This window comes from Ahaetulla prasina, chromosome 6 (genome assembly GCF_028640845.1).
Source record: "Ahaetulla prasina isolate Xishuangbanna chromosome 6, ASM2864084v1, whole genome shotgun sequence".
NCBI classification, from domain to species: Eukaryota; Metazoa; Chordata; class Lepidosauria; order Squamata; family Colubridae; genus Ahaetulla; species Ahaetulla prasina.
In genome coordinates this window covers 21,113,659-21,137,312 of record NC_080544.1, presented here as the reverse complement: position 1 = coordinate 21,137,312, position 23,654 = coordinate 21,113,659, and the positions used below count along the sequence as shown (strand labels likewise).

Sequence of the window (23,654 nt, the reverse complement as noted above, 5' to 3'; positions counted from 1 at the left end):
TTACTCTTGTTCAGTTCCAATTCTGATCTCAGCCACTAGGCTAACAAAATGTTAATAATAGTTCTGGTCATAAAAGATTATTTATCACTATAACATAATTAAATTCAAACGTATTTCATTTAAATTTAAATTATTAACAAGAAAACAAATTTACATCAAAATAATTAGTTTTGTTAAGGAAATGAACAACATTCTAGCATGAAAAAAATAAAAGACTCTTGCTCAGTTTTGCTTCATTTCTAAGACAGATGTATACCTAGAGTCTAGACTGTACAGTGTTTTGAATGGCCTTGACTTGTTTTTTAACATTACATTATGCAAGCATATTTATCTATTTATTAAATTAAATCTCGCTGTGGGGCTACTCTGAGCAGCTTACTACAGCAAAAACATAAAATTATTTTTAAAATGTACACATAACAATAGTAAGACAATGAAACAATAAAATAAACAATGAAAATATAGCAATATGAATTAAAAGACAGGTGGAAAAGGAGCAGGACGCGTGGGAGGGAGGCTGATTAAATATTGATTAAGAATAAAGGCCTGAATTTTCTTAAATGAATCTTACTTTTGTACTTCCATTTAACTCTTTTTAAGAGCATTTTTTCTGATTCTAAACTCGAATGTCTCAAAAAAGCTGTTTGACATAATTACATATTCTCAAAACTATTACAAATTTAATTTTTAAACTTTGGCTGCATCTAATTATGTACAACAGACTTTCACAACTACTTGATTACAAACATGTCTGATTACAATATGTATAAGATTGCAAAAGTCACCACAAATTTGTCTCCACAGGCAACAGTTTCAAAAGTACTGATCAGGTTTTTCCTTATGCCTGAAACAACCAATTCTCATCGTATAATTTCCATTTCAAATTATATCTTTATTAAGAGAGATTTCTGAATTTTTAAAATCATCATGCAATTTAGATAATCAAGTTACTATTACTCTTGTTCAGTTCCAATTCTGATCTCAGCCACTAGGCTAACAAAATGTTAATAATAGTTCTGGTCATAAAAGATTATTTATCACTATAACATAATTAAATTCAAACGTATTTCATTTAAATTTAAATTATTAACAAGAAAACAAATTTACATCAAAATAATTAGTTTTGTTAAGGAAATGAACAACATTCTAGCATGAAAAAAATAAAAGACTCTTGCTCAGTTTTGCTTCATTTCTAAGACAGATGTATACCTAGAGTCTAGACTGTACAGTGTTTTGAATGGCCTTGACTTGTTTTTTAACATTACATTATGCAAGCATATTTATCTATTTATTAAATTAAATCTCGCTGTGGGGCTACTCTGAGCAGCTTACTACAGCAAAAACATAAAATTATTTTTAAAATGTACACATAACAATAGTAAGACAATGAAACAATAAAATAAACAATGAAAATATAGCAATATGAATTAAAAGACAGGTGGAAAAGGAGCAGGACGCGTGGGAGGGAGGCTGATTAAATATTGATTAAGAATAAAGGCCTGAATTTTCTTAAATGAATCTTACTTTTGTACTTCCATTTAACTCTTTTTAAGAGCATTTTTTTCTGGATTCCTATCAGGAGTCATATAAACTGCTTTATTGACAGACTGACAGGAGCCAACAATGACCCACTGAAATTTCTTTCTCCTATTTTCTGAAGGAAGTTATTAGACGAGTTTTCTTAAAACTGTTTACAGACAGGAAAATGAAAGAGTTTTGGAAGGGTCAAGGGAAATAGATTTCTACTTAAATAAAAGTACTTACAGCTTGAAGAAGAGATAAATTGTCCCTCAGAGAAGCCAATACTCCAAGGAAGGACACAAGGAACATCACGATGCCCAAGAGAATCAGGATAATCGCTGGAGCTAAGAAGGCACTTTCAAGGGTTTTATATTTCTGCCTTTCAACTTCTGCATAGATGCCCACAGCTAAGACAAACGCCCCTAGCAACTGCAACAGAAAAAGCAGGGGGAGGGGAATACCATATGGTTACAAATTACATATTCTGTGCATTTCAATGATAACTAAGTACAGGACATTTGATTAGCATCACTAATCCAAAGAATGCAATTGGAATAGGTTAATTTACTTTTATTTTTTTTCAAGCCTGCAACGCTCAAAAGGCACTAAATGCCAGTCAGATCTCACCATTCCTGGCCAGCTGGGAATAAGGAGCACTCATCAACTCCCCACAGATTTCTACCAAATGAAACCAAATCCCTCCACCCTCTGCTTTGAAAAACAAATTGTAGGAGAAGAAAAGGCAGGACTGGGTGGGGGGGGGGGAGTCAAGAGAGGAATCAGTCTGGAGTCCTTGCATTGTCAGAAGTGATCCAAGTCCAGTTCCTCCTTGAATTCCATTGACTCTTACCTAGTGTCAGTTTAGTGCTGGCTATTAGTTGACTAGATTCGTGCATATAAGCATGAGCAATAAATCTCAACTAGAACTTAACACGTGGTCTTCATTTTTTGTGCATGGCACAAACCTCAAACAAGCATTTTGGAGCTTATTTATGATAACAAGTATCCCCTATCTTCTCCATTATGGCCTTTTTTACCCAGTCCAGATTTCTTGTTTCCAGGCTTGGATATTGATATCCAGAATGTGGTGATACAGGCAGTCCTCAACTTATAACCATTGGTTTAGTGACCATTCGAAGTTACAGTGGCACTGAAAAAGTGACTTATGACCATTTTTCGCATCTCCATAGTCACATGATTAACATTTGGATGCTTGGCAACTGGCATCATTGCTGTGTCCTGTAATCATCATTGCAACCTTTTGACAAGCGAAGTCAATGGGGAAGTCAGATTCACTTAATACCCCTGTATTAACAACTGCAATGATTCATTTAACAACTCTGGCAAGAAAAGTCATAAAATGGGGCAAAACTCACTCAACAACAGCCTTGCACAGCCGGAGAAATTTTGGACTCAATTGTGGTCATAAGTCAAGGACTATCTATGGTCTGGAATCCACTTTAATGACCACCTGGGCTACACGGTGGCAACAAAGCTTCTGCATGGACACTTAACTACCTGAAAATGGTTTTCTTTGTTTTTGACACACCTTTTTAATTAAGCAAGATGGAGCTGGGGCAAAGTGTTACACCCATGCCAAGTGAGTCAGCTGATCAGTGAGGGGCATTACAGTTGCACCTCAGCTAAAAGAGATCTGACTCATATTATGACCTCATGTTCCCTAGTACATACTTATGCAAATAGGTATCAATCTAGTTTAGTTTCAGTCTAGAAGAACCATGCTATGCTAGGAAGACTTCATGTTTCTACATATTTTGACGGAGGAGGAAGAAGGAGAAAAGCTTAGCAGATTTACCCAACTGAAAATAAGAGGGAACAGATCCAAAGAAAGGAAATACGTTGGCATGTAATGTTTCTTGAAAGAGCATAAAGCAACTCTTCCGCCTATGGTTAATTAATTATTATTTGATATCCTACTGAAGAGTAATCTCTATCGTCAAGAGATTACTGGAATGCAGGAATGAAATGTAATATACATTAGATACGCATTTTTATATATTGTGTACTATATAGCTTTCCCAAAACCCTAAACTTCTTTCCATTTATTTCTGATCAAAAACACTTAAAGAGATTTCATCTGATCTATATCTCATGATTTAAAAATCCATTCTGCACTACCTTATTAACTATGATTCCTAATTTAATTTGCAAACTCTGCAGGTCACGGGTCATCTAATAGTGAATTATAAAGGATCCAAGGAAAATTTAAATTGTAAGGAATGTGATGAGATCACAAAGCAATTACTGGCAGCTGGATCACAGAACTATTGAGCAGACTGATGTTTTTCAAAGTAGAGCTCATTGGATTCCCAACTCAAATTCAACAATGAATTCAGCAATTGAACAGAATTCAAGAGGAATGTGGAAATCCAAAGAGGAAATTCCATGTTATTGTTGTTGACCTGAAAGATAGGAACAGAAGTTGCATTTGCTGCATTCTGTATCAAAAGATGCATGAGATTATTGAAAAGACACGTGCAAGTGTGTGAGAGAAAAGAAAACATTTAAATTTTTCAAACAATTGAGTCTAAAACCGCATACTGGAAATATGTACTCTGACACAATCCTAGGCAGTAGGGTACCTGGGTCTGTAAAATCTGGAAATGTCACTGGAAGGTTGAACCAGTTTAACCCGTAACGTACGTATGTATGTATGTATGTATGTATGTATGTATTTAATTAATTAATTAATTAATTAATTAATTAATTAAATTTCTATACTGCCCTTCTCCTGAAGGACTCAGGGCGGTTTACAGCCAACGTAAAACAATATTAATAACTAGAGTTAAAAACGCTATAAAAATCTAATTCAATTTTGGCTAATGTTAAAACTAATTAAAATAATAATAAAACCCTGACTAAAAACCATTAATACATTAGGCCAGCCCTGCGCGGTGAAACAAAAGAGTCTTGAGCTCGCATCGGAAAGTCCGGAGGTGGGAAGTGATCATAACCCCGGAGGAAGCTCATTCCAGAGGGTAGGTGCCCCCACAGAGAAGGCTCTCCCCCTGGGGTCGCCAGCCGACATTGTTTGGCTGACGGCACCCTGAGGAGACCCTCCCTGTGGGAACGCACAGGTCAGTGGGAGGCTATCGGTGGCAGCAGGCGGTCCCGTAAATAGCCCGGTCCTAAGCCATGGAGCGCTTTAAAAGTGGTTACCAAAACCTTGAATTGCGCCTGAAAGACCACTATCACCCGCGCAGCCGCATTCTGGAACAGTTGGAGCCTCCGGGTGCTCTTCAAGGAAAGCCCCATGTAGAGAGCGTTACAGTAGTCCAGGCAGGAAGTGACGAGGGCATGAATGACCGTGCACAAAGAATCCTGTTCTATGAAGGGGCGCAACTGGCGGATCAGGCGTACCTGATAAAAGGCTCCCCTGGCGACAACCGTCATATGTTCCTCGAACGACAGCCGAGCATCCAGGAGAACACCTAAGTTGCAGACCCTCTCCATAGGGGCCAATGATTTGGCTCCAACAGTCAGCGATGGAACCAGCTGTCTATCCCGGGATGCTGGTATCCACAGCCACTCAGTTTTGGAGGGATTGAGTCTGAGCCCGTTCCTTCCCATCCAGATCTGCAAGGCTTCCAAACACCGGGACATCACTTTGACGGCCTCATTGGGGTGGTCAGGGGTGGAAATGTACAGCTGCGTGTCATCAGCGTACTGATGATATTGCACCCCAAAACCACAGATGATCTCCCCCAGCGGCTTCATATAGATGTTGAACAGGAGAGGTGAGAGAACCGACCCCTGCAACACCCCACACATGAGGCGCCTCGCGGTTGACCTCTGCCCCCTGCCAACACCGTCTACGATTGGTCAGAGAGATAGGAGGAGAACCACCGAAAAATGGTGCCCCCCATTCCCAATCTCTCCAATCATTGCAGCAGGATACCATGGTCGATGGTATCGAAAGCCGCTGAGAGGTCTAATAGGACCAAGATAGAGGAGCAGCCCCTATCCCGAGCCCTCCAGAGATCATCCACCAACGCGACCAAAGCCGTCTCCGTGCTGTACCCAGGTCAGAAGCCGGACTGGAACGGGTCTAAATAGACAGTTTCCTCCAGGTACTGAGGAAGCTGTTGTGCCACTACACTCTCAACAACCTTCGCCAAAAAACGAAGGTTGGAGACAGGACGGTAATTTGATAAAACAGCTGGATCCAGGGAAGGCTTCTTGAGAAGGGGCCTCACCACCGCCTCCTTCAAGGCGGACGGAAAGACACCCTCCCTCAAAGAAGCATAAACAATTCCCTGTAGCCAGCCTCGCGTAACCTCCTGTGTGGCCAATACCAACCAGGAGGGACATGGGTCCAATAAACATGTGGTCGTATTCAGCCTCCCCAGTATCCTGTCCATGTCCTCGGGAGCCACAGGATCAAACTCATCCCAGATAACATCACCAAGAACAGCCTCCGTCATCCCACCTGAATCCACCCAAAGTCCAGCCCATCCCGAATCTGAGCGATTTTATCGTGCAGATATTGTCCAAAATCCTCAGCACGACCCTGCAAGGGGTCCTCCCGCGCCCCCTGATGAAGTAGGGAGCGGGTCACCCTAAACAGGGCGGCTTGGCGGTTATCTGTCGATGCAATAAGGGTGGAAAAATACTCACGTTTTGCTACTCTTATCGCCACCAGATAGGTCTGAATATGAGACCTAACTAGTGTTCGATCAGGTTCAGAACGGCTAGTCCTCCAATCACTCTCTAGGCGTCTTTTCCTGTGTTTCATCTCTCTCAGTTCCTCGGAATACCAAGGAGCTGGTCGAGATCAGCGCCAGGTGAGAGGCCGCAAAGGCACGACTCGGTCCAAAGCCCCAGCCGCCGACCTTTCCCAGGCAGTGACTAGTTCTTCCGCCGAGCTATGAGCCAGGTCCTCAGGAAGTGGCCCAAGCTCCGTCAGGAACCTCTCCGGGTCCATCAGGCACCTGGGACGGAACCAACGACTCGGTTCCATCTCCCTGCGGTGCGGGTTGGTGGTTCTGAAGTCGAGTCGAAGGAGCGAATGATCCAACCATGACAGGGGATTAATGACTAAGTCCCCTAATTCTAGATCATTCAGCCACTGTCCCAAGACGAAAATCAGATCCAGAGTGTTTCCCCCATTGTGAGTGGGACCATTAACTAACTGGGTCAGGTCCAGGGCCGTCATGGAAGCCATGAACTCCCGAGCCGCTGCCGATGATTCACCAACCGACGGCAGGTTGAAATCCCCCATAACCATAAGTCTGGAGGTATCAACCCCCGTCCTGGCTATCACCTCCAGCAGCTCAGGCAGGGCTGTTGCCACGTAGCAAGGAGCCAGGTATGTGATCAACAAGCCCACCTGCAACCTCCGACCCCACTTCACAAGGAGAGACTCACATCCGGCTATCTGCGGGACAGTGACCTCCCTCGGCTCCAAACCTTCATTAATAATAACCGCCACCCCCCCCCTACCTTGGGCCCTCGGCTGATGAAATGCACAGAAGCCCGGTGGGCACATTTCAACAAGGGGGACCCCCCCCCTCTGTGCCCAACCAGATCTCCGAAATGCCCATCAGGTCCGCGCCCCCCTCCTGTATAAGATCACAAAAGAGGGGGGCTTTATTCAACACGGACCTGGCATTACACAACATCAGCCAGAGGTCCAAGCTCTGAGGAGTCCGACTACACGGGATACGGGAGAAGTCCGAGGACCCGGAGTGCATGACCGCTCGTAAACAGCGGGCACGCACTCCCCGAACATGATATGGGCCCCCACTTCCGCCATATCTGCCTCTCCCAATTACCGTGCCGACATCTATTTCGTTGATAATCAGTGAAACCAATGGAGGGCTCTTAAACAAACAAAATGCAATAGTCTTATTCCTCTTCCTCTTACAAACACTACACAGGTAACTTAACATTTTCTTAAGTAGGTTCAATACAAGAAGCACTCATCCAACTACTCTTTGCCCAATTAGAAATGTGATATAGTTAGGAAGAAAGTAATAATACATGTTTACTCAAGAGAAAAAATGAAATGTGAGTTTCAAGAAAGCATGTAAGCTTTTTGCAAGGGTCTTAAGCATATTTGCACTGTGAGCATAAACTCTTGTCTTAAAAAAAATATATATAGACCAAGCAAAGTCCAAAAACAGAAGCCTGGCACTCTGACAATTTGGCCATCAATAGATCATGAGCTTAAATGGACTCCAGAGGATGGTAGAGGACAGGAAGGCCTGGAGGAATGTTGTCCATTGGATCCCGATGGGTCGGACATGACTTTGCAACTAACAACAACAGACACATAGACATAAACAATGTCTACATACTGTGCAAAAGAGAAAATAAATAAGCCAAAAAGGGAACAAAAACACTCTAATATTTCCTCACCAGCAATCAACATCCAGATTATATTAATATAATATAATAACAGAATTGTGAGGGATTTTGTAGGGCTTCTAGTCCACCCTCCTGTTCAAGAAGGAGACGCTATACCATTTCAGACAAATGAATGTCCAATCTCTTTTTTAAAATCTCCAGTAATAGAGCACCCACAATCTCTGGAGGTAAGGCGTTCCACTAGTTAATTGTTCTTATTGTCAGGAAATTTCTCAATTCTAGATTGATTCTCTCCTTGATTAGTTTCCATCCAGGGGATCTTTTCCTGCCTTCAGGTTCTTTGGAGAATAGATTGATCCACTCATCCTTGTGGCTCCTCAAATATTAGAACACTGCTATCACGTCACCCTTAGTTCTTCTTTTCACTAGATATTCCCAATTCTCTCAACCATTCTTCATATGTTTGAGCCTCCAGCCCCATAATCATCTTTGTTGTTCTTCTCTGCACTTTTTCTAGAGTCTCAACATCTTTATTATATCATGGTGACCAAAAAATGGACACAATATTCTAATTGTGGTCTTACCAAGGTGATACTAACGCCTCACATGATCTTGAGTCTATCACTCTGTTAATGCAACATAGGACTGCACTGGCTCTTCTGGTGGCTGCAACACACTGCTGGTTCATATTTAAGTGGTTGTCCACTAGGACTCCTAGATCCCTCTCCCAGTTACTGCTATTGAGCCAGGGACCATCTATTCTGTACATGTGTATTTGGTTTTTCTTATCTAAGTATAAAACCTAACTTTTTCTCACCTTGAATTTCATTTTGTTAGATAGTGCCCAGTGTTCTATACTGTTGAGATTCTTCTGGATCTTGACCCTATCTTCTGAGGTGTTGGTTATTCCCACCAGCTTGATGTCACTTGCAAATTTGATGAATTCCCCTTCTATCCCCCTCATCTAAATTATTTATGAAGATGTTGAAGAGTATTAGGGCGAGGACAGTACCTCACCGCATACTATTCTCCCTGTAGATGTAGTTTCATTGAGGACTACACGTTGAGTGCAGTTTGTCAGCCAGTTACGAATCCGTCAATACTGTGTAGTCCACATTTTTCTTTCTTATTATGAACATCAGACCAACAAACAAGAAGTAAACAATAGCCCAGTCACAGACCTGCCAAAGAACCTAACAGCCCAACCAAAGAACTACCTAGAACCCACCAAATACTGACAAGTCAAGCCACTGAAATGTAAATTGTGAGCAAACCCCACTCCTTAATAGCACTGATGATGTTACATAGTTTGGGTAATGAAACACCTGCAAGAAAACAAGCAAGCTCACAGACCACCTAGAATCCCTCATTTCAACCCTGAGCTACAAATATTCTCCTTTACTGGAACTGAGAATCACAGAATAATGAAAAAAGCAGGTTTCTATAAATGCTCAATGAACAAGAAAACAGCATAAAATCTTTACAATATATGTTTAAAGAGTGTTTCATTTTGAGAAGCAGAATGTATAGTACAGCTGATTTACTATTGATATGTTGCTCTTGTGGTTTTTATCATTTTCATTTATTGTATTGCTGCATTTATCCTTTTAACTTGCTGTATGGATTCTTATAAGCTGGGTGGCTTGGTTATAAAAGTTGTGAAGTTAAATAAATAAATAAATAAATAAATAAATACAAAACATATGCAGAGCAAAGAAATTTCCTTTAATAGCACAGAAAACAAAACTTAAAGAAAAATATTTCAAGAAAAGATATATGGAAGAATTTATGTCCATGTATCACTTTCAAAGAGATTAAAGACTCTAAAACAATTCAAGATATCAAGGAATAATGCTAGGGTGTTATCAAACATGTTTCAGGACTTGCTATAAATTTTGTTTTCGTTTTCAATAGAGAAAGAGATCTGATTCAAACTGGTATTCCAATGGGAAGAGATGAAATGCTTTTAACTTCCTTATTTGGAGTGGAAAGTGCAGTCATATATAAACTTCAAATAATTTTTCATGCTGCTCATATAGTTCTTCATTGACTGCAGAACAGTGGATGTATTTTCATTAGGTAAACCATGAATGACAATTCCCAATGGTATTGAAATGTTGTTTTCTAATTAATTTATTCTAGAATTCCAGAATTTCCACAACTATCACATCTTTTTAAAACTACTTCAGCTATTCTACTTATTATTATTTTTTGAAGAACAAAGGTAATGTATTTCTTGTATGCTTCTTGTATTCTACCCGGTTGTCGTTAACAATTGGGCAGCCTACAAGCTTAATAAACTACTATGATTGAATCTCCCTGCAAATGAACATTCTTTATTATTTAAAAAAATCATGATTCTGTGAAGGGGCATAAAGCAAATAAACAATTTTAGAGTACAGTATAATATCCTATTTATAGCCCTTCAAGGCACTTCCTTTGTCAATTAATATATCTTCGCTAGTATCAAGAATAGTGTTTGAAAAGGTATAGTGAAGTGTATTTCTTAAAAATACATTTAAAATGTGTTATGTTTTATATGGTCAGGAGTTTTTCTTTCAATTAAAGCACCTTTTAAAATTTTGTATTAATGTGAATATGGAATGAGTTCATAGACAATATTCCCAGCTTTATAATTCTGATATTTAAATCTTGAAATGAGGGTCATATTCATAAACATATATTTTTCCCACCACAAACTTGATTGACTACAGAAAGAACACTTCCCCGATTCATCTGAAAATTCAGTTTAACATTAGGTTACTACACAGGAGATGGACATGTCAGACCTGGCTTTCAAAAATAGGTTTACTTTTCACAAACAAGCTTTAGGATCTTACTCTAAAACAGTGTTTCTTAAAGAGTTGTCCTAGGAATCTTCCACGACCCTCTGAGGGGGTCCATGAAGTCAAAATTATTTGCCAGAAATTGAAGATTTGGCAAAAATTTGTAACACATTATTTTTATTTATTAAAAATATTTTTCTATATTTTCTTTTAGTAAATTTCTATGAAAGCACCACTTTTAATATAGTAAGTATCAATAAACATAATTTATACAAATAAAAGCTCTTTTGGAGTCCTCCATAATTTTTAAAAACGGGAAAGCATCCTGAGAGCAAAGCATTTAAGAAAAAAACTGTTCTAAAAAAAATGGGTGTTAAATTGCAGTTTTACAAGCTGGAAAAACTGTGAGTTTTAAATCCTTCATCCGGGTCAGTCACTCTCTCAGCCCTAGGAAGAATATGCAAGAATTGCTTCTGAAAATGTCAAAAAAATTGCATGGACTAATCTCTGTTATCCTCAGGAGTCAGTGTTGACTGATCAACATAAAAAGCAGATATAGCTTAGTTTCATTAACTACTTCATAAATCACAACAATGATATATATATACAGCCAAAAACAATCCACTGTCAGCTATGTTTTAATATCTACATATGACAGTTAATCTTATCTGTATTTGATGGTTAATCAATCAAAAATGCACAATAATTTCTTTACCTTTGTGCAAAATGCAAAAAGCATCTAAACAGCTATAAGTTGCAACTATATTGGAAAGTAAGGCATTACACAGAGGAAAAAGAATGTGGAAGTAATGATATTTGAACTGTATTTCTCATCACACAAGAGCTTGGAATTTCTACAATCACAATAACACATCTTATCAACAATAGATTTTATTCATGAATATTCATAACTATTTGATGATTTGTTTGTTTCAATGACATCAGTAATGTGCAACGTGTTTTAAATCAGTACTACCCCACGAATCTTGTCCTCCCCAAAATTTATCTATATTCAGCTCAAGGAAAATAAAATAGGAGAGGAGGGAAAAAGAGTACTAAATCTAAACAAAGTAATAATATATTTTATGATGTAGTGTAAACATCAAAGGATCTACATGACTAATTGTTCCGCGTTTTACATTTGTCTCCCAATTTATGTATCTCTGAAATTGATGTGGCTGCCCAACTCAAAAAATTGTGACTCTGGGCAAGAAAACAAAAGAAAACAGAAAATAATAATAATAAGCAACCAGATATCAAATTTCTGTTATATGCCGGTAGGTAGGAACCCCAATGAACCTGCGCCAATTCCTGGGAGAGAACCTTCGTTTTGCCCTAAGGGCCAATGGGATCAGGCAAACCATGTATCAAGGAAGTGGGGAGAGATCATTTCAGAAACTAGGTGGGGTAAAAGTCATGCCACATGACCTTGCTCCAGGGAAGTGACCCCAAACTTGCCCATCCATGTGGGATAGGCAGATGCCACTGAAGAGAGGTGATCCCACAAATGACCTAGTCTTATTCCATGTAGAGTTTTATAGATGACAACCAGCACTTTGAATTGTACCTGGAAGCTTACTAAGATCACTAAGTACTGGTCCTACACAGATGGACAAAGATGCATCCACTTGCTGCATTCTGTACCAATTGAAGCTTCCATGCAGTTATCCAAATGATGGATTACTAATGAGTGACAGCAAACAGAAACTCTCCATCCAGGAATTGAGCAAAGGCCCTTGTTGCCCACTGCTATGGCCTGTTACTCAAGGTGCATTCCCCAAAAGACATTTTATTTATACATACATACATATGTATATATGAGGTGTCCACTCATCTTAAAAGCCTGCTGGCTGGGGGATTCTGGGAGTTGAAGTCCACCCATCTTGCAGCATGCTAGCTTGAAGCATGCTAGAGAATATGCAGATAGATACATAGATAAATGATAGATAGATAGATAGGTGGATGGATGGATGGATGGATGATAGATACTATATTTTTATTATTTATCATAACTTACATTACAAATTATTAATTTATTTTATTTTAACATTATTTTAAAAGTATGCCTAATTTGAATTACTTATCTTTTTAAAACTATAATCCCTCTTTTTAAATTAGCCATCTGAAAGACATACTCACAGCTTTAAGTTTTTATTATACAAAACATAAAGCCTGTAGGTCTTTTTAAACCCCAAGTAGGACATTTATGCTCCTCATTTCTCCCTGAGAGTAAAGTCTGATTGATAACTTGTCTAAGAGTACCTGTTCCTGTATTTGAGGGATTCAAATTTGATGGATTGAAGATAGATTCCGAGCTGAATTTCTCAGCGAACTGTTTCTAAGCAGCACCAAAATGCTGCTGCACTGTCATTTAATGGACTTAAATATTTTCAGCGTTGAAAATACAGTATTTAAGTCCATTAAATGACAGTGCCGCAACATTTTGGTGCTGCTTAGAAACATTTCCCTCAGAAATTCAACTTCATTAACCAACACAATGCAAATGCAACGGGTGTAGAGGTGTCTAACTAAAAGTGCTTAAAACACACGACGGAGAGTAAATTAAATAGAAATTCGAAAACAAAGCAGTAGAATAAAGCAAAAGGAATTCCCTTTGGGGGAAAAAATAAATAAATAAATAAATAACGGGGCTCCTGACAAGGGCCACCGTCCCGTTAAAGTCTCCTCATGAAGTGTCCCCAAACGAGCCGAGCTGCACACTCGCTTTTGAGCCTCACAATTGAACGGCCGCCCGCGTCCTTCTATTTGCAGGGACGACGTTGTTGCGCTTTCAAACCTCCCCCCCACCCCCGCCCGACGACCGGCCACGGCCGCCTCCGACAACGGGTTTCCAGCGGAGATCGAGCCACGCTCGGCCTCCCCGCCGCCTCACAGCTCGCCAAAGTGAGCGGAAAGTCAGGCCACCCGACCGACTCCTCCGCCCGGCAAACTCCCGCAGCCTTCACCCGGACCAGCTGAGGCGTTTTCCCTCAGGAAAGTCTCCGCCACTCCGCAACAACCACCTGTGGCCCTCACGGGTTTGGGAAGCGGCGCCTTTCCCCCACACACACACACCGAGCATCCCTCGCGCACTTCGGGGATGGGGGGCAGCGAGGCGAGCGCGGCGGCCGGACTCGACTCCCCGAGGGGCTTTCCGGCTCCGTCTGCTTTCCGCCCTTCCCCAGCCGGTCCCGGCTCCCAACTCCCGGAGGCGCCTGTGGCGGCCGCCGCCGCCGCTTCTCGCAACTCACCCAAAAGACCGTGGAGTAAGTGACGAGGGTGAACTTGAGGCAAAGGTAAGGGAAGCGCGCGCAGTAGCGAACCTGCCCCGAGTCTCCCTGCGCCGCCATCGCCAGCCGCCCTCCGCCACCTGCGACTCTCCGTGCCAGCCAGCCCAGAGGCGGCGGCGGCGGCTCCTGGAAGCGGCTCGCCTGCGCCAGCCGGGCCTGCGTGGCCGAACAGGGCAGAGCAGCTTACCGAGAGGAGAGATGGGCGTCCCCTGCTCGGGTCTGGAAGGCTGGGAAAGCTGGTGTCTTGAGGCGGCTGGAAACGCCCTGCCTGAGGGGAGAGCTCTGGCAAGATCTCGTGTCGCCGAATAGAATAGAATAGAATAGAATAGAATAGAATAGAATAGAATAGAATTTTTTATTGGCCAAGTTTGATTGGACACACAAGGAATTTGTCTTGGTGCATATGCTCTCAATGTACATAAAAGAAAAGATACGTTCATCAAGAATTATAAGGTACAATTCTAAGAGAGAGAGAAAGAAAAAGAAGAGAAGAGAAGAGAAGAGAATTTTTTATTGGCCAAGTGTGATTGGACACCCAAGGAATTTGTCTTGGTGCATATGCTCTCAGTGTACATAAAAGAAAAGATACCTTCATCAAGAATTCTAAGGTACAATTCTAAGAGGGAGAGAAAGGGAGAGAAAGAAGAGAAGAGAAGAGAATTTTTTATTGGCCAAGTGTGATTGGACACCCAAGGAATTTGTCTTGGTGCATACGCTCGCAGTGTACATAAAAGAAAAGATACCTTCATCAAGAATTCTAAGGTACAATTCTAAGAGAGAGAGAAAGGGAGAGAGAGAAGAGAAGAGAAGAGAAGAGAAGAGAATTTTTTATTGGCCAAGTGTGATTGGACACACAAGGAATCTGTCTTTGGTGCATACGCTCTCAGTGTACATAAAAGATACCTTCATCAAGAATTATAAGGTACAATTCTAAGAGAGAGAGAAAGAAAAAGAAGAGAAGAGAAGAGAATTTTTTATTGGCCAAGTGTGATTAGACACCCAAGGAATTTGTCTTGGTGCATACGCTCTCAGTGTACATAAAAGAAAAGATACCTTCATCAAGAATTCTAAGGTACAATTCTAAGAGAGAGAGAAAGGGAGAGAGAGAAGAGAAGAGAAGAGAAGAGAATTTTTTATTGGCCAAGTGTGATTGGACACACAAGGAATCTGTCTTTGGTGCATACGCTCTCAGTGTACATAAAAGAAAGGATACCTTCATCAAGAATTATAAGGTACAATTCTAAGAGAGAGAGAAAGAAAAAGAAGAGAAGAGAAAGAAGAGAAGAGAAGAGAAGAGAATTTTTTATTGGCCAAGTGTGATTGGACACACAAGGAATCTGTCTTTGGTGCATACGCTCTCAGTGTACATAAAAGAAAAGATACCTTCATCAAGAATTATAGGGTATAATTCTAAGAGAGAAAGAAAAAGAAGAGAAGAGACAGAAGAGAAGAGAAGAGAAGATGTTTTTTTATTGGCCAAGTGTGATTGGACACACAAGGAATTTGTCTTTGGTGCATACGCTCTCAGTGTACATAAAAGAAAAGATACCTTCATCAAGAATTATAGGGTATAATTCTAAGAGAGAAAGAAAAAGAAGAGAAGAGACAGAAGAGAAGAGAAGATGTTTTTTTATTGGCCAAGTGTGATTGGGCACACAAGAAATTTGTCTTTGGTGCATACATTCTCAGTGTACATAAAAGAAAAGATACTTTCATCAAGAATCCTAAGGTACAACACTTAATGATAGTCATAGGGTATAAATAAGCAATCAAATCATATTAGGAAATAGTCAGTGTAAATCGTAAGGATACCAGCAACAAGGATACCAGGGCCTCTGGTGGCTGAGACTGCTAAGACAGTCTGTTATTAACACAGCTGCTTGCAATTACTGCAGGTTCAAGTCCCACCAGGCCCAAGGTTGACTCAGCCTTCCATCCTTTATAAGGTAGGTAAAATGAGGACCCAGATTGTTGGGGGCAATAAGTTGACTTTGTATATAATATACAAATGGATGATGACTATTGCTTAACATAGTGTAAGCCGCCCTGAGTCTTCAGAGAAAAGCGGGATATAAATGCAAAAAAAAACAAAAAACAAAGTTACAGTCATACAGTCATAAGTGGAAGGAGATGGGTGGTGGGAAGGATAGAAGATTAATAGTAGTGCAGATTTAGTAAATAGTTTGACAGTAGAAAGGGAATTATTTGTTTAGCAGAGTGATGACATTTGGGAAAAGACTTCTTGTGTCTAGTTGTTCTGGTGTGCAGTGTTCTGTAGCATCGTTTTGAGGGTAGGAGTTGAAACAGTTTATGTCCAGGATGTGAGGGATCTGTAAATATTTTCACAGCCCTCTTCTTGATTCGTGCAGTATACAGGTCCTCAATGGAAGGCAGGTTGGTAGCAATTATTTTTTCTGCAGTTCTAATTATCTTCTGAAGTCTGTGTCTGTCTTGTTGGGTTGCAGAACCAAACCAGACAGATATAGAGGTGCAGATGACAGACTCAATAATTTCTCTATAGAACTGGATCAGCAGCTCCTTGGGCAGTTTGAGCTTTCTGAGTTGGCGCAGAAAGAACATTCTTTGTTGTCCTTTTTTGATGACTTTTTTGATGTTAGCTGTCCATTTTAGATCTTGTGTATGGTAAAACCAAGAAATTGGAAGGTTTCTACTGTTGATACTGTGTTGTCTAGTATTGTGAGAGGTGGAAGTATGGAAGGGTTTCTCCTAAAGTCTACCACCATTTCTACGGTTTTGAGTGTGTTCAGTTCCAGATTGTTCCGGTCGCACCACGAGGCTAGTGGTTCAACCTCCTGTCTGTATGTGGATTCATCATTGTCTCGAATGAGACCGATCACTGTTGTGTCATCTGCGAACTTCAGTAGTTTAACAGATGGATCGTTACAGATGCAGTCATTGGTTTACAGAAATGATCCAACAGCATTTTTTTTAAATTTGAATTTATATCCCGCCCTTCTCCGAAGACTCAGGGCGGCTTACATTGTGTAAGGCAATAGTCTCATCCTATTTGTATATTTATATACAAAGTCAACTTATTGCCCCCCCAACAATCTGGGTCCTCATTTTACCTACCTTATAAAGGATGGAAGGCTGAGTCAACCTTGGGCCTGGTGGGACTCGAGCCTGCAGTAATTGTAATTGCAGGCAGCTGTGTTTTAATAACAGGCTGCATTAACCTGGTGAACCACTTCCCAGCCCTTTTATTGACTCAAAACCAGAGCTGACCTTATTGGGTATTCTCCCAGAGAAAACCAGTAAAAAAAAATCTATTTGATTATACATGTAATAACAGCAGCAAGAACTGTTTTTGTGCCAAATTGGAAAGCAGAGAAAATACTCCTGGAAGGAGAAATTATTAGGAAAATTTTAAGATCATGCAGAAATGAATAGATTAACTTTGATGATTAAAGAAAGAGAGGATTCAGAATATTTTAAGAGATGGGATAAATTCTACCATTGGTTAGAAAAAAGGTATAGATAAGCAATGGATGATATGTAAGAAAATGGTCTAATTAGAATACTGTGCTTGTGGGAAAATGGTAATAGGTTAAATTGAAGAGAAGAAAGAAGAAACGACAAAAAGATGGAGCTGTGAAGAAAACACCGAGAGGTCACATGGAAGGAATGACTGATATACTAAATGTTTGTTTGTTTATAAAATAAAAAACTTTTAAAAAGATGCCGTGTCGCCGGAAAGGAAGCGCTTCGGATTAAGGCCAGGACTGAAAGTCTGGGCTAGGCCTGGTTCAGTCCCGAGTGAATCCCTATTTCTAAAATGCCCTATGGAATCCTTAGAATTTAAAAATAACTTTATTGTTGCTTTGAATGGCGTGCCTACCGTCTCTGTCCTAATGTTCCCTTTAATTGTATTTACTTTATGTATTCAATTCATGCTTATACTTATATATTATCTAATCACTCAACCAAATAAAAATAATAATAATAAAAAAATCGGTCTATTATTTATTTATTTTATTTTTCAAATTTATTTGAAAATAAATTTTCTACATTAAAATGAATTGCTTCCTAGTATGATTTGATTGTTTATCTGTACCCTATGTCTATCACTGTGTTGCACCTTATGATTCTTAACGAAAGCAGTCGGTGTGAGCTTAAATGGACTCCGGAGGATGGAAGAGGACAGGAAGGCCTGGAGGAAAGTTGTCCATGGGGTTGCAATGGGTTGGACACAACTTTGCAACTAACAACAATATATTGTAGATTGGCCACTTTGGCCACTTAATGAGAAGGAAGGACTCACTGGAGAAGAGCTGGTGTAATGCTGGTGTAGGAAGTTAGGACCCACCCCTCTTCTAGGAAAATGAGATATTTTAGGAGATATTAAAAGGGCAGAATATTTCCCCTAAAAGGGAGGTAGAAACTCACCCCCCCCAACATCTTTGTCAATGGGCCATTAAGGCCTGGGCCAGTCTATTCTACATAACAAAGATCCACCTCCTTCAAGCAGAGCCATAATAGGAATTCCCCAAAGCCCTTTCATTACAGCATCACCCAGCAAGGCTCAACCAAGCTTGGGACTCAAAAATACAACCTACAAAGGTACTCCTGCATGGCTCCATGGGAGTCTGACTACCAATCAGAATACAAACTCAAATTCAAAAGCCCAGAGAGGGTATAAAACTGAGGCACTCTCTGCATCTCTTCCCTTTTTTTCCTCTTCACCCAAGATCTTCAAGGCATGTGATCCTGCCCACCATTAAAACCATCTTTCCAAGCAGCCACCATGCTTCCAGTGTCTTTCTTCCCACTTGGAATTGAACCCAGAAGGACATTTCTTCCAACACTGGGAACGATTGAGGGCAAAAGAAGAAAGGGACTGCAGAGAATGAGGTGACTGAATGGAGTCATTGAAGCAGTCGGTGTGAGCTTAAATGGACTCCGGAGGATGGTAGAGGACAGGAAGGCCTGGAGGAAAGTTGTCCATGGGGTCGCAGTGGGTTGGACACAACTTTGCAACTAACAACAACATATTGTAGAATCAGAGTTTCTGGAAGTGAGCTTAGTGATCACTAATCCAAGCTTTCCCTGACATAACTGCTTCAAGTCCCCCACCTCTCTATTTAAGATCCACAACTGGGTTCAGTTATCCCAAAGCTGCTTTTTCAAGTGGCAACTGGACTTCCTTGTTTTTCTTGGAAGACTTGGTCCTTCTGGGTCAGTCATCTAATCTTCCCATAATCCCAAAGCTGCTTTTTCAAGTGGCAACTGGACTTCCTTGTTTTTCTTGGAAGACTTGGTCCTTCTGGGTCAGTCATCTAATCTTCCCATTAAATGCTACCCATTTATTTCTACTAACCTTGGAGGAAAGAAATCTACAAGATTCTACACCTGTATGGAGTGAAAGTCACTCCACATACTTCTGCTCATCTTTCAAGAGTGCGCTCTTAGGTACACGTAGAAGAGCACACTGTCTTAAAAATTCAAAGAAATTAATATTAGTATATCAGAATAACAAGAGTTAGAAGGGACCCCAAAGGTGCTTTTTCAAGAGACAACTGGACTTTCTGTTGTTGTTTTTTCTTTGAAGACTTTTAGCCTCTCATCTCTTCAGAGCTAAAGAAGCTTCTTGGATGAGAAGGGAAACATCTTCAAAGAAAAACAAGGAAGTCCAGTTGCTTCTTGAAAAAGCACTTTGGGGACAACCATGACCTGCATGACTGAGAATCTCCATAGACACCAGTTCGGTTACTGTGAATAGGGTCAGACAGCCTGGGTACAAGAAATCTCATTCTGCAGAACCACATTAACAAAATGAAAAGTAAAGATAATAAAGGCGGCAGAACCTGAACATCACTTTGAAGGTTTACACAGAAAAAGTGTTTCTTTTTTTATTGCTTCCACCTGTACATTTCAATGGGGAACTTACACAAACTCTTTTATACACATGTATTTATAGCCTCAAAGCATGAAGTCTGTCTGGAACCCTCACCACATTTCTGACATCAATACAATTGAACACGTCCAGAAATATTTTACAAGAAGAGTTCTTCACTCCTCTGAAAACAACAAAATACCTTATCTCACCAGACTTGAAATCCTAGGCTTAGAAATCTTAGAACTCTGTCGCTTTCGACAAGATCTAAGTTTAACTCATAGAATCATCTATTGTAATGTCCTTCCTGTTAAAGACTACTTCAGCTTTAATTGCAATAATACAAGAGCAACCAATAGATTTAAACTTAATGTTAACCGCTTTAATCTAGATTGCAGAAAATATGACTTCTGTAACAGAATCATCAGTGCCTGGAACACTTTACCTGACTCTGGTCTCTTCCCATAATCCCAAAATCTTTAACCAAAAACTTTCTACTATTGACCTCACCCCATTCCTAAGAGGACCATAAGGGGCGTGCATAAGAGCAGAAACATGCCTACCATTCCTATCCTATTGTTTTTCTTTTTCTTCTTATATATATATATGCTTATACCTCCTAATATTTCCTCATATATAGGTTTATATACTATATAATCTTTTTGTGTGATGCTTATATATATTGTTGTGACAAAATAAATAAATAAAAATAAATAAAATAAATAAAGTCTTCTGGTCTTTAGAGTCTATATCTTCCCAGATACTCGTTTAATTTACATCTCCACTCCCTCCTTTCCAAGTAATTAAACTGAATTTCCTTCAGTTTTCTTTTAAATCACAAAACATCTACGAAAAATCCAAATAGGATGGTTTTAAAAAATTAAACGCTTGGCTGGGCCTAAGCTAAAATACCTCATCCACATAATTGAACAGAAATTTCATTATTACCATAGCACAGCAGGGTGGATGCAGACAAGAACACTTTTAAATGTGGTAAAATGAATTTGAATTTCTCATTTGTGGTAGTTGAAGGAAACTGATTAGAATATTTCCACACCAACTTTGAAGTTACATCTGTTTTCAGTCTTCTTTATAATTCAAAGTCAAAATTATTCCCTCTCTCACTTAAAGGAATCGCTTGTTGCATTGTGAAAATTTTGTCACAAGAATGTCACCAACATGGATGCCCATTATTCAAGCATTTATTTATTCATTCATTAATCCAATTTGTATGGCCCCTCTATCCAAGAAAATGGATGGCAAACAAATCCAAAACAGTATTTCAGTAAATGCAACTAAAACTGGACCAAGGCTTAAGAAAAATACCTAACCACTAGAGTCAGCCACTCATTTCAGGTTTCCCATGGTAACTTTTCCCCATCTTTTACTTGTAAACAAAAATAAATTGTAAACTTCTCCATCTTCTCCATTTTTAATTGTAAATTATTATTTTTGTTATTATTTTTTGTTTTATCATTTTAATTATTACCAATTTATAAGCCACTCAGAGCTGTCTCAAGATGTGATGGGCAGCACACAAATCTAATAAATAAAAATAAATTTGGAGTCTTATTGACAACCAATTAAATATGAGCCCAGTGTGTGCGGTAGCAGCCAAAAAAGCCAATGCAATCCTAAATTGCATTAAGAGAGGGATTCAATCAAGATCAAGTGAGGTATTAATACCACTTTATAAAGCCTTACTAAGACCACACCTAGAATACTGCATCCAGTTTTGGTCACCACACTATAAAAAAGATGTTCAGACTCTAGAAATTTGTGGGAGCTTCATCATTGGAAGTTCTCAAGAAGAGTCTAGACTGCCATCTGTTAGAAATGGTGTAGGGTCTCCTGCTTGGGCAAGGATTGAACTAGATGAACTACAAGGTTCCTTCCAACTCTGTTAATCTGTATTAATCTATAAATTTCCCAACCCCAATGCCTGGGAAGATCCAGGTCTTCACAACCTTGCAAAAGGTCAGTTGACAAAGGGTTGTCTACATTTGAAGGGGGAAGCTGTTCCAGGAGGCAGGCACCATAATAGAGAAGGTACACTTCAGGGGACCTTATAGATGATACCTGGAGCCAAATATAGGGGAACCAACTTTGGGGGAGCAGACAAATATCACTGGGGATGCATGGTTCTTCAAGTAACCGGGTCCCATGCCATGTACAGCTTTAAAGATAGTAATAACACCCAGAAACCTACTAGGAGTCAGTGCAGTTTGTGTAGCAGTGTGTTACACTGGAGAACATCCAAAACTACATATGCTGCTGCTTTCTGGACCAGCTCAAGCTTCTGGATGCTCTTCAAGGGCAGACTCATATAGAATGTGTGTAGTAATCCAGTCAGGAGGTGACTAAGATGTAAGTGGCCATAAGCAGTGTCTCCGAATTCATAAATGGGCATAACTTGCACACAGGATGCTCTCATGGCCATGGCTGTCACCTGCTCCTTGAAAATAGGCTGAGAGTCCAAGAGAAAGCCCAGATTGCACACTGAATCGAATTCAGGGTTACCAATGGACAATTACTAGTTATAGTGGCTGCTAAACCCACAACCATGCAATCATGTCACAGTTCAGCCCAATTTGTTCTTCTCCCAACCCCGCCTATCCACAAGGCACTGCGGAAGCATCTCAGCAGCACCACTTGGATGACCTGTGGCCAAGAAGTGTAACCGAGTAACATGTTTTAATGTTTTTAGTGTTTTAACTGTTTTATAGCTTTAGAATTGCAAATCACCCAGAGTCACTTGGCTGAGATGGACAGCTATAGAAAGTGAAGAAAGAAATTAAAAAAAGCATCCTGATGATAACTAACTCCATGCCCACAGATGTGCTCCAGTGGTGGATTTCAATTTTTTTTTACTACCGGTTCTGTGGGTGTGGCTTGGTGGGTGTGGCAGGGGAAGGATACTGCAAAATCTCCTATTCAGCGCTATTCAGCAGGTTCTGGAGAACCGGTAGCGGAAATTTTGAGTAGTTCAGAGATCTGGAAAATACCACCTCTGGCTGGCCCCAGAGTGGGGTGGGAATGGGGATTTTGAAGTATCCTTCCCCTGCCACGGCCACCAAGCCACGCCACGGCCACCAAGCCACGGCCACAGAACTGGTAGTACAAAAATTTGAATTCCACCACTGGGGCAGAGCCACCACCACCTGGAAAGAGACCTCATCTTCACTTGAATCCAGCCAAGACAAACCAGAAAGAACAGGGATCTAATAAGGCAGTGGTTCTCAACCTTTATAGTGCTGCGATCCCTTTATACAATTCTCCACAATGTGGAGACCCCTTTAATACAATTCCCCATGATGTGGCGACCCCAACCGTAAAATTATTTTCATTTTGAATTTATCGCGCCTGAAGCCATATTGGCTCGCGATCTGAACTGCTTGCGGTTGCCTTGAGGACGGAGGCATTAAAGCGGATACTCCTCCCCTATTAAGTTTATTGCGCCTGAAGCCAGATTAGGCTAGCGATTGGGAGTGATTGCAGCTGGCTTGAGAGGGAGACATCAGAGCAAAGATTTCTCTCTTTTTTAATTCATCGTGCCTGAAGCCGAATTCGGCTAGCGATTTGAAGAGCCTGCAGCTGGCTTGTGAAGTCAACGATTGGAGCGCGATTGTTTGACTCGCAAGTATACTTCCCATATTTCCGATGGTCTTAGGCGACCCCTGGCAAATCGTCATTCGACCCCCAACAGGGTACCGACCCACAGGTTGAGAACCGCTGTAATAAGGGGTGGAATTCAACCTCCCAAGGATCCTATTCACTTCCTCAGGAAGAAGTAAATCAAACTCTGCCCAGCTAACTGGATAAGACTGGATCCCAATCATCTTGAGAAGACCAGCACAGTTGAAGTCCAGGGGC

The 23,654-nt window shown here is 40.4% G+C and overlaps 1 protein-coding gene across 2 annotated transcripts in view; it reads right to left on the bottom strand.

The window, feature by feature from the left end:
- The window catches only part of TSPAN15 (tetraspanin 15), a 37,492-nt gene extending 23,375 nt beyond the window's left edge, over positions 1 to 14,117 (bottom strand). For both annotated transcript variants that reach the window (XM_058187054.1, XM_058187055.1), the window contains exons 1-2: positions 13,889 to 14,117; positions 1,765 to 1,950 (exon numbers count right to left, since the gene is read on the bottom strand). In XM_058187054.1, coding sequence (XP_058043037.1) covers positions 1,765 to 1,950; positions 13,889 to 13,987 — 285 coding nt within the window. In that variant the 5' untranslated portion in view covers positions 13,988 to 14,117. The remainder of the gene's footprint in view (positions 1 to 1,764; positions 1,951 to 13,888) is intronic.
- Between the last annotated feature and the right edge of the window lie 9,537 nt (positions 14,118 to 23,654).